Source organism: Juglans regia, chromosome 6 (assembly GCF_001411555.2).
Source record: "Juglans regia cultivar Chandler chromosome 6, Walnut 2.0, whole genome shotgun sequence".
NCBI classification, from domain to species: domain Eukaryota; kingdom Viridiplantae; phylum Streptophyta; class Magnoliopsida; order Fagales; family Juglandaceae; genus Juglans; species Juglans regia.
In genome coordinates, this window is record NC_049906.1 from 8,385,366 (window position 1) to 8,396,256 (window position 10,891).

The 10,891-nt window shown below is 39.6% G+C and overlaps 1 protein-coding gene across 1 annotated transcript; it reads left to right on the plus strand.

Moving 5' to 3' along the window:
- Positions 1-1,800: 1,800 nt before the first annotated feature.
- On the plus strand, positions 1,801-5,421 carry LOC108992256 (probable E3 ubiquitin-protein ligase RHG1A). Its single transcript, XM_035690645.1, has 5 exons — positions 1,801-3,510; positions 4,557-4,607; positions 4,880-4,978; positions 5,069-5,209; positions 5,290-5,421. Exons 1-5 carry the CDS (start codon positions 1,801-1,803, stop codon positions 5,419-5,421), a joined length of 2,133 nt encoding a protein of 710 aa, XP_035546538.1.
- Positions 5,422-10,891: the final 5,470 nt, after the last annotated feature.

Below are 10,891 nucleotides of genomic sequence, written 5' to 3' on the forward strand. Positions count from 1 at the left end.
ATAGCTTTCTTTGATTATCTTTTCTGGGTTAGTTCTGTGTTTTTTGGCCCAAGATTTATGAATAGATCCATCTGCTGGGTAAGTTTTTTTTTTCCTTGGATTTTCCCTTTATTTTTGCACCGTTTTTGATTGATCGGTCGGTCACAAGATCGGGTTCTGATTGTTATTTTTGAAATCTCCGTCATGTTTTTGGGTTTTTTTGTAAAGCAAAATTTTAAGTTTTGTTTTTTTATGGTTTTAATGCTATTTTAGCTCCATACCCAGATGGTTCTGAGTGTGAAATCTGTTTTTTTTTTCCTTCTTTTAATTATGGTCTTAATCTGCCTTTTGCTTTTTCAAATCATTTGTCTAAGAGCTGTTTTCTTTTTCTTATTCATTCTTCACATTATGTCTTTACTTTTATTTGTAGGATGCTGATTCAGTGTGTATGGTTGTGTTACGCCAAAATTTGAAAACAGGAAAAAAAAAATGGTAACTGAAGTTTGTTTAGAATGCTTTCGTGCGTGCCTTGTTTGCAATTGTGCAACTTTCACGCGATTTCTTTTTCTTTTTTTTCGTTGAATTAAGTCTTTACCCTGGTGGGTGTCTGCTTATACGTGATTTTGATCAGTTCCTTTGGTGAAATGTGGTCTCGTTTGGGTGCTTCATGATTATTTGTTTTACAAGTAGAGGTTTTGGGTGGCTGTGATTGTGAGTGTCGGATATACTCGGCAAACTGTTGATTTCTTTCTCATCCCTATTCAATTAATGTTGCTTTGATTCTGTTTGGTATTGTTCTAGGGTTATTTAATAGCCTTCTATGTTTTGGGTACTTAGGCTTGCAGTATTTGTGAACAATATGTTGACCTGTGGAATTGCAACTGATGTTTAGATGATTCTACACCCTTTGAGTCCAATAATACGAATTTCAGATTTTCAGAGTTGCTTTGTGTTGGGGATTGCGTGGCTGTTTTTGTTGTGGCCTAAATCTAGTTTCATTGATAGTGTTTCTTAATATCTGAGAAACTTGATGAGGCCATTATATCTATAGGATTGTACAGGAAGGTGAGGATGAGTCCTTCTATTCCTTCTAATATTAAGTGAGATAAGGATCTTCCTGATTCTCAAGTTTGAAGAAACTTCACCAATGCAGCCAAAATTTTCACAAGATTGGAAATCATTAATACTTGGCTTTGAAACACTTTATGTTGTTAAAATGACCACTAATTTAGAATATCGTTCTTCCGTTGAACACAGAAGTCTGAAGACTTGAAATGGAAATAATGTTATAATATACACTGGGCAGCTGAGCATAAAGTTTCTAGTGCAAGATAAATTACAGGAACTGGTTTCAAGGTTTCTGTGAATGGCAATGCTAATCAATCTGCTTCTCCTTGCTTGAGACTACAGTAGATTAGACTTCTATGAGGACCAAATCAGGGCATTTCCATGACCACAGAATTACTCTACCTAAATCACACTTCAACCTGCCAGATTTAACTAAAGATACGACATTTTCATGATAAGATCATGACTCAATCTGCACCTTCCCTTTAGGTCAAGCTGGCAACACATTTTGAATGGAATTTTATTTATTTATATTAAAAATTCTCAGGCCCCTCCACAATCACCAATAACAAAGTATACACAAGTGCATAGAGTATAGTGCTAATTGGTAAATTTGTTTAGAGCTTTCTGACTTCCAAATCCAATGATATTTGTTCCTTTATTGTTTCAGGTGTAAAAAGTGTACCTGGCTTACAATTTACGTTGGAAATTTCTTCAAGATTTTTACTTATTACAAAATTGTTATCGGTCCAAATGCAAGGGCAAAGAGGGAGACTTGATGCATTGCCTGAGACGTTGGAATTTGACCATGGATCTGCATCAAGTAATGCTGCTATAAATCAGCAGATATGCTGGAATAATATGCGGAATCCTGCCGGAAACCAAATACAGGACTATGTACTATCACCTGGTGATATTAATGTTGCATATTTGAATTCCTTGAACCGTGAACGACCGGTGTTGAATGGATGGAGTTTGGGTGAGCCTAGTTCTAACAACACCCAGAGTGAGGTTAGGTGTGATGAGCAGAAAGCAGAGCTTGGATGGTCATCTTCAGGAAATGCATGTCCTGGGGCTGGTCTAAGGTTGGAAGAACGGAGCTATGAACCGTCTAATGCATTTTCTTCTGAAAATGCCAATTCAAACCATCTGTATGTGCAAAGTTCCAATTCTGATGTGCTTACTCAGAATCTCAACTTAAACACAGGTTCTGTGAGTCATGGTGGTGACAGTCGCCGAGTCTCGGGATGTCCTAATGTTTCCAAGTCTAGCAGATTAGAAAATCAGTGCATTCCACCTGCTAGTGGTTCTGATCATCATTTACTTCCTTCACGAACTGGTGGAGTTTTAGTGGTAGAGAATAATGGCAGATCAGGTTGTTCATTGGAGGGTCAGCGTGTGTCCTGTAAAAGAAAATCTCTTGAAGCAAATGTTGGACAGTCTTCTGTATCTGGAAGTTCTAGCTACTTTCAGTGTACAGAAAATAGTGCATGGTCTCCTGTTCCTTCTCATTTTAGTTTGAGCAGGAGTTTAAGTGTATCTGCTCCATCAGAACAGGTGACCCCAAGAGTCAGGCTCGGCGCAACAGAAGTTGCTTCTGGTTGCATTCCTGATCCAAGTTCAGCGGGAAGTTCCCATAGAACATCTCGTGTGAGGATAAATCCTTCAATTCAACCAGATTCTATTCCCCCTACTTTAATCCCTACAGAGAGGGCTGTCAGGCATTCCAGTATATCATCTTCCCAACTGCCACCAAGACTTCTTCCAGTTGATTATTCTTTGGACTTGCGGTCAACACCTGCTGCAGATAATATGATTCCTCACAGTCAACCACTATTGATCCATCTTCCTGAATTTCCACGAAATGTGCAAGGTTTTAGGTGGAATGGAGGACATAGCTCAGGAACTGCTAGTTCCACAAGCTCTAATGTTTCTGGAGATAGAGATGTTGTACCGCATAATGAAACAGGCTCAAGAAGCATGGTGAGAAACCTTTTAGAACATCCAATGTTTGTGCCGGCTCCTGAACCAAGAAATTTGGTACGAAATCCAGCACATAGAAGTTCAACTGGTGGAAACTTGCGAATTCCTGGAAATGTTGCATCTACGTCTCAGACTGACCTCAGTTTAGGTGTCCATCCATCGTCTGCACCTACTTTAGTTTCTCAACTGAATCCTCCACAATATCCACGAAGGTTATCTAAATATGTTCACCGGTCACTGTTTTCTTCTACTGGTTCTGAGCATGGAGGACAAAGCAGTAACTATTCCCCACTGCGTTCAGGTCCTGTTTCCTCACAAGAAATGGGGTTTTCATCTGGACCTGGTAACCAGGGTCATCACCAGTCACACCCAAGGTCAGCATTGTGGGTGGAGAGACAAGGTGATGGTGGACCTGGAATCCCCTATTTATTGCGAGCAAATGCTGTGGCTGGTGAAGGAAGTAGCAGACTTGTATCTGAGGTCTGTCCTAGAATTCATGCTTTTTATTATATGATGTTTGATTGAGATTTAAATATTGACTGTATCATTTGAAGTCTGGTACCAACCACACCCGTATTTTTTTAAACAACAAATGTTTGGGATTGGGACACATGCGGGTTACCACTTCTATTAACTATTATTTATTGTATTAACCTCTTTACCATTCTATCTTTATATGCATGGATGGGAAATTTAATGAGAAAAAAAATCATTAATAATTCGCTCCAAATCATCACAAGTGCTCTCGTAAGATGATTACCTGAGCTGATTTTAACACAATGATGATCATTATGATTGGGACGGTCATGTATTTTATTCAACTCCTGCAAGTTTGGTGTAAATTGTAGTAGCAAACATCATCCTTCTCAATCTTTTTTTCAGTTTCATCTTTTAACTTATTTCATCTATTCAATTTTCAAAAAGCTATATTCTTTGTCAAGTTTTAATGACATCCTATTCTCTTGTGCCTATGGCAACATTCATCAGATCAAATGGATTTGTGTTTCATCAGTACTCCAAAATGGGTTGTGCATTCTGCTTTAATAAGTGTGATAATTGTTTAAACTTATTGTGAATCTATGATTCAGGTTTTACATAAATGCAACCAATGATGCCTTCATCTCTCTATCAGATTTTGTTTTTGGGGTAAAACTAGATTTTGTTGATTCCTAAAAGTGCAATGTCATTCCTAATTCTCGTTACAGCCAAGCAAGCTGATCTTTTAATGGTTTTCACCCTAGAAATGCATGGAACTTTTCTATTGAAAAGAACTCTGTTTTGACTGAATTGTATGGGGCCCACATTTCTGGTGAATAGTAACATCTTTGCTTTCTGAATGTTCTCACGTCCAGTTACTTGAGTCAAGGTTGTTCGTCGAATAGTTTGGTTAAAGCTTAAAAAAAAATAAAATAAAATAATTTAATGGTGGTTTTTTGTTTAAAACTATTTGATTCTAAACTTTCATGTCATCAGGGCAAACTAGTGTTCATTTGAAGCTTACTTTCTTTGTATTTTTCTTGGAGCAGATTCGCAATGTCTTGGGTCTCATGCGTAGGGGCGAGAACTTGCGATTTGAGGTTAGGTTTCTACCTTCAGTGTATTCACCGAGCACCCCACGATCTCATAAAGAGAATTCTAGAAAGGCCTAGGAGGGCATTTTATTCACAAGTGGTGCTAGGGACACGGGATCTATGCACACTGTTCACATTAGGGGTCCATGTACACGACCTTGTGTTCCTTACATTTTTCGTTATTCACCAGAAAGAACTGTACATAAATATTTTGTTATGTCATTTGTGATTTGCTACCCAATGATGGTGGCTGACATATGCTTCTACATTTTTGTCAGGATGTCATGATCCTTGATCAGTCAATGTTTTTTGGAGTGGCTGATATTCATGATCGGCATAGGGATATGCGACTAGATGTTGATAACATGTCTTATGAGGTAAGTATACAAAAAACTGATATAGACTCTGTTTACCCGCTTATATTGATTGTTGTTGTTGTTGTAATATAACATTTATTGGATTTACAGGAGTTATTGGCTCTGGAAGAGCGCATTGGAAATGTGAGCACAGGATTGAGTGAAGAAACAATATCAGGTCGTCTGAGACGGCGGAAATATTCTATTGTTGTCGGGTCTCAGCTTGAGGCAGAACCATGTTGTATCTGTCAGGTAATGATCCATCCATTTGACTCGTTCGAGCCTTCTTGGTCTTCTTTTCTTAGCCTGAACTATTGTTCCATGATCTGCAGGAGGAATACAGTGAGGGAGATGATCTTGGAACTCCAGAATGTGGCCATGATTTTCATGTTGACTGTATAAAACAATGGCTGATGCACAAGAATTTGTGCCCCATTTGTAAAACAACAGCCCTGACTAAATGAGAGGCGACCAATCAGTTTTTGGCTATTTATTCTCGTATTTATCAGAGGTATCCATGACATTATGTATGTTGCCTATTTGGGTTAGTGAATCAAATACTCGGATGCTTATTGGCTGCTTCACCATTCCTTGTTCTTGCCAATCTGAACCTGGTCCTTGGCACAACTCTCCCAAGAGCCAGTGTGAAATTATCTCTAGTTTCATTCAAGCCAAGCTATCTTAATTATCTCCTTGTGGAGGCGGCCGCGGATATGCGAAGTGAATAAGTACAACTAGTTTCAAACTTTTCCCATTTATCAACAAAGGATTTACTTTACAGTGTTTATTAAAGATTCAGCCAATTGGTGTTACACTCCGAATGGAAAGGTGGAGAACAGCATTGTCAAAGTGTTGAGTTAGAGATTTCGGCAGTCTTAGGGTTTGGTTCTTCCAGAAGGTTTTCTCCTCAAGTTAAGACACGAGTTGGAGTGAGCCGACGTGAGGGCGGTGGGCCTTAAGCAAGGGGTAAGGCCAATGAATGATGAAGGTGACTTTTATGGGCTTCGAATGGGCCTAGGGCTTGATCCATGATTTACTTATACTATTTTATTTCCTTTAGTTTGTAGTAATCGAGTAATGTAAGGGTCAATTATGTCTTTACAATAGCACTACTATATCTAGCTTTGTAACCATCTAAGCATCTAGAACTTGATATTCAATTTGTTATTTTGTTTCATCTATGGAAGAGCTTCCCCTTGAAGAGAGCATTATCATTTTCTACTAAATACAAATGAATTTTCTATTAGATTTGTTGTTTTCCATTATTTTCTAGTTTGATCCATTACAAGTGGTATCCAGAGCCCCTTTCCTGTCCTATTACCCTGGTTGAAAACACCCGCATGAAAGATCTCTAGGAAGGACTCAATGCCCAGAAAAAAATTATAGACCAGCTTATCAAAAACTTTAACAGCCAATTTAATACAATCGAAGTGGAAATGTTAGCTATGAGATGCCAAATGGAGACGATGATGAAACAATTTTCCACTCTGGCAGAAGACCTGCATAGTGTTAAAACAACTTTGTTAGGAGATTCTTCTAGTCACTAGCAATACAATGATCAGCAGGAACATAGTAATGCCCAAGTCGTAACCCATGGTGTAGACATACATCCTAGATCCATTCGTTTGGACTTTCCAGTTTTTTACGGGGACAACCCCATGGTTGGCCATTTAAAGTAAATCATTTTCTTACCTATCATAATGTTCCTCCTCAAAATAAATTGTGTTTAGTTTCACTACACGAAAAGAAAGGCACTAGTGTGGTTCCAGGACTTGGAACAATATGGGGGATTAATTACTTGGGATGCCTTTGTTAATGCATTAATAGTTAGATTTGGCCCAACCACTTATGATGATCCTATGGAATAATTGGTAAAGTTGAGACAGAAGAGTAGTGTTGAAGATTACAAAGCTGATTTTGAAGTCTTATCCAACAGGTTGTGTGGGTTATCTAAGAATTACAAGCTTAGCTGCTTTCTCAGTGGCCTTAGGGATGATATAAGGCTAACAGTCAAAATGTTTACCCTCATTGATCTAATCACAGCTTATGGACTTGCAAAAATTCAAGAGGAAAAAATTATCTCCAGAAAAAGCCTTTATACCGTAGCCATCCCTACAACACAACCACACAGACTAATGATTCAGCCTACATTAAATCCTACTCACAGCCTCCTACTACAAATACCCTCTCAAACCAACCCAAAGCCATAGTCACAGTCCATAAAGTTAGCCAACAAGAGATGAGAGAGTGCAAGGCTAAAGGCCTGTGTTATTCTTGTGACTCTAAACTTTATAAGTGTTCAAGCCCAAAGCTGTATTTAATTGAGGAGATAGAGGAGAATTATGATGTAATTGACATGAGCACTAATAAGGAAGGGGGCCAGCTAGACACAACAAATTTCAGTTGCTGGTGAAAATCCAGAAATTACTTTGCGTGCTATTATCGGGTCCTTGAATCCCAAGACTATGCGAGTTGTGAGCAAAATTGGCAACCAACCAGTAACCATTCTCATTGATTCAGGAAGCACTCACAACTTCCTGGATCCTTCTATACTATCCAAAATATCCTTACATGTGCTGACTGATGATAAGGTTAAAGTGAAAGTTGCAAATGAGGACCAAGTTCAAAGTGAGGGCAGAATTAAAAATGTCCAAATGGTTGTCCAAAACAAGAGATTTTCTACTGACATGTACTTGTTAGTGCAAGCAGGGTGCGATGTTGTGCTTAGTGTGTAGTGGTTACAGGGGCTAGGGTCGATCCTATGGAATTTTCATAACCTCAGAATGTAGCTTACATATCAGGATATTGTGTTTGTTTTAAAGGGGCTGCGAGGCAACACTTTAATGGAAGAAGGGCCATTTAATAGAGCTACTGCTCTGGAAAACAAAAGGGTACTACTGCAGCTCATTGAACAAATCCCTCAAACCCAACCATCTACCATTATCCCTAAACCCATACAACACCTACTTGACTTGTACCCTGACATCTTTGCCCTCCCTTATGGCCTTCCTCCAACCAGATCTCATGACCACAATATCACCTTCCAACTAGGAACTCAACCAATTTCTATTAGGTCATATCGCTACTCGTATTTTCAGAAAGATGAAATCGAAAAAATCATAAAGGAGCTACTAGAATCAGGTGTGATCAGACCTAGCCAAAGCCCTTATTCCTCACATGTTTTGCTGGTAAGGAAGGCAGATGGCAGATGGCATTTATCTGTGGACTATCGTGCCCTCAATCATGTCACAGTGAAGGACAAATATCCAATTCTGGTGGTGGAGGAATTAATGGATGAATTACATGGGCCAAAGTGTTTTCTAAACTCGACTTAAGGTCAAGATATCATCAAATAAGGGTGAAACTTGTAGACATCCCTAAAATCGCATTTCGTACACACGAGGGGCACTATGAATTTTTGGTTATGCCGTTCGGCTTAACCAACGCACCATCAACCTTCTAGAGTTTAATGAACCAGGTTTTTAAACCTCATTTACGGAAGTTTATTTTGGTTTTTTTTTAATGATATTTTTATCTATAGCAGGGACAAGGAAGCCCACCTACACCACCTACAACTCACTTTTGACATTCTAAGGGACAACCAGCTTTATGCTAAGTTGAGTAAATGTGATTTTGGCTGCTTAGAAATTGCATACTTGGGACATTTAATTTCTGGCCAGGAAGTACGGACAGATTCTGAAAAGATAAAGGTTATGTTGAGTTAGCCACCACCTAAGTCCCTTAAAGTCTTGAGAGGTTTTTTAGGCCTTACAGGTTACTACCAGAGATTTGTGAGAGGCTATGGTGCTATAGCTGCAACACTGACCAATTTACTAAAAAAGACAGTTTCACGTGGGATGAGGAAGCTCAGGCAACCTTTGATAAGTTCAAAACAACCATGACTGAACCTTTAGTTCTAGCCCCACCAAACTTTCAAAAACCCTTTGTTATCGAGTGTGACACTTTGGGTGAGGCCATTGGTGTAGTACTTATGCAAGAAGGGAGAACCCTTGCATTTTTTGGTCAAGCTTTGAAAGGGAGATCCCCATGACTCTCTACATATGAAAAAGAATTTTTGGCCTTAGTTTTTGCTGTTCAAAAGTGGCGCCATTACCTTCTAGGCCAGTCGTTTGTTATCAAAACGGATCACCAAAGTTTGAAGTTCTTGCTTGAACAAAGAGTTGGGACAATTATGCAGCATAAATGGATTGCTAAGCTCACGGGGTACGACTTCGTAGTTGAGTACAAAACGGGTAAGGAGAACCTAGTAGCTGATGCCTTATCTAGGCAAGAGAGGGAACCTGAGGTGACGGTGTGTCTTATTTCTTTCCCAAACTGAGACTGGATGAATGAGATAAAGGTCTTATACACTAGCAATGACAGAATTAAGGCTCTTTGGGAGAAACACAAGTAGGGGCAACTGCAACCCCCTTACACAATGAAGAGTGACATTCTATTTTATACGGACAGAGTTTACATCCTTGCCAACCCCTCCTTCATACACAAGCTACTAGATTTACTACATGGTAGTCTCCTAGGGGGCCACTTGGTCTTTGACAAAACCTTGTATAGGGTTAAGAGGGATTTTTACTGGCCTGACCAGAAATCTAATGTGAGAAATTTCTTGAAAGAGTGCGATATTTGCCAAACTGTCAAGAAGGATAACACACTTCCCAATGGGCTTCTCCAACCTCTTCCAGTTCCTTCAAAACTATGGGCTGACATCACCATGGACTTTGTTGAAGGCTTGCCCAACTCAAGTGGTTTTAATGCCCATGGGTAGTAGTTGACAGGTTCACTAAATACTCTCATTTTATACCAATTTCTCATCTATGTACTGCTAAAACTATCTCCCACCTCTTCCTCAAACACATTTTTAAACTTCATGGGATGCCCAACTCAATCACCTCAGATCGAGACCCAACTTTCACTAGCAGATTCTGGCAAGAACTACTGTCCTTACAAGGGGTTAAGTTAACATTCAACACGGCTTACCATCCGCAAACAAATGGGCAAACCGAAGCTATTAACAAATGGGTGGAGAACTACTTGAGATCCTATGTCTGTGATCGACCTAAGGAGTGGTCTAACTGGGTGGCCTTGGCAGAATAGTGCTATAACTCGAGCCAGCATGCCTCGAGTAAAATAACACCTTTCTAGGCCCTGTATGGTTACACACCACCTAAGCTAACAAGCTACATAGTAGGCATAGTGAGATTAAAGGAGGTTGAGACTACCTTGCGTGAAAGAAACCAACTTTGGGCCCGGTTGAAACAAAACTTGGTCAGATCCCAGGAGAGAATGAGGAAATACGTAGACAAAGATAGAAAGGAACAACATTTTCAAATCAGAGACTGGGCTTACCTAAAACTCCAACCATATAGACAATCATCACTTTGCCGTCATCAAAACTTGAAACTCTCACCGCATTTTTATGAGCCTTTTTAGGTGGTGCAGCAAATTGGAGAAGTAGCTTATCGTCTTCGATTACCCCCATCGGCCTAACTGCATGACGTCTTCCATGTCTCACAATTGAAAAAGAAGTTAGGAAACCAAGTTAGTATCATCCCCACCCTTCCACCCACTGACAAAGATGGCATCTTGAAATCGAAACCAAAAGAAGTTATCAATCGTAGATTGAAGAAGGTTCGAAACTTACCATGGTCAAGTTCTTGGTTTGCTAGAATGGTCAGACTAAAGATAAGGCTTCCTGGGAACCATACACGCAACTTTGCACCGATTACCCACACCTTGTTGGCAAGGTGTTTTGATAGGGAGGAGAGTTGTTACACGCCGGATGGAAAGGGGGAGAACAACATTGTTGAAGTGTTGAGTTAGAGATGTCGACAACTTTAGGGTTTAGTTCTTCCAGAAGGTTCTCTCCTTAAGTTAAGACACGAGTTGGAGTGGGCTGACATGAGGGCAGTGGGCCTT

Excerpts from the sequence above, each read along its gene's own strand:
- LOC108992256 (XM_035690645.1), top strand. The coding sequence starts at position 1,801 with ATGCAAGGGCAAAGAGGGAGACTTGATGCATTGCCTGAGACGTTGGAA. Across the intron at positions 4,608-4,879 it reads GCGAGAACTTGCGATTTGAG|GATGTCATGATCCTTGATCA; the intron begins GTTAGGTTTCTA and ends CATTTTTGTCAG. Across the intron at positions 4,979-5,068 it reads TTGATAACATGTCTTATGAG|GAGTTATTGGCTCTGGAAGA; the intron begins GTAAGTATACAA and ends TTGGATTTACAG.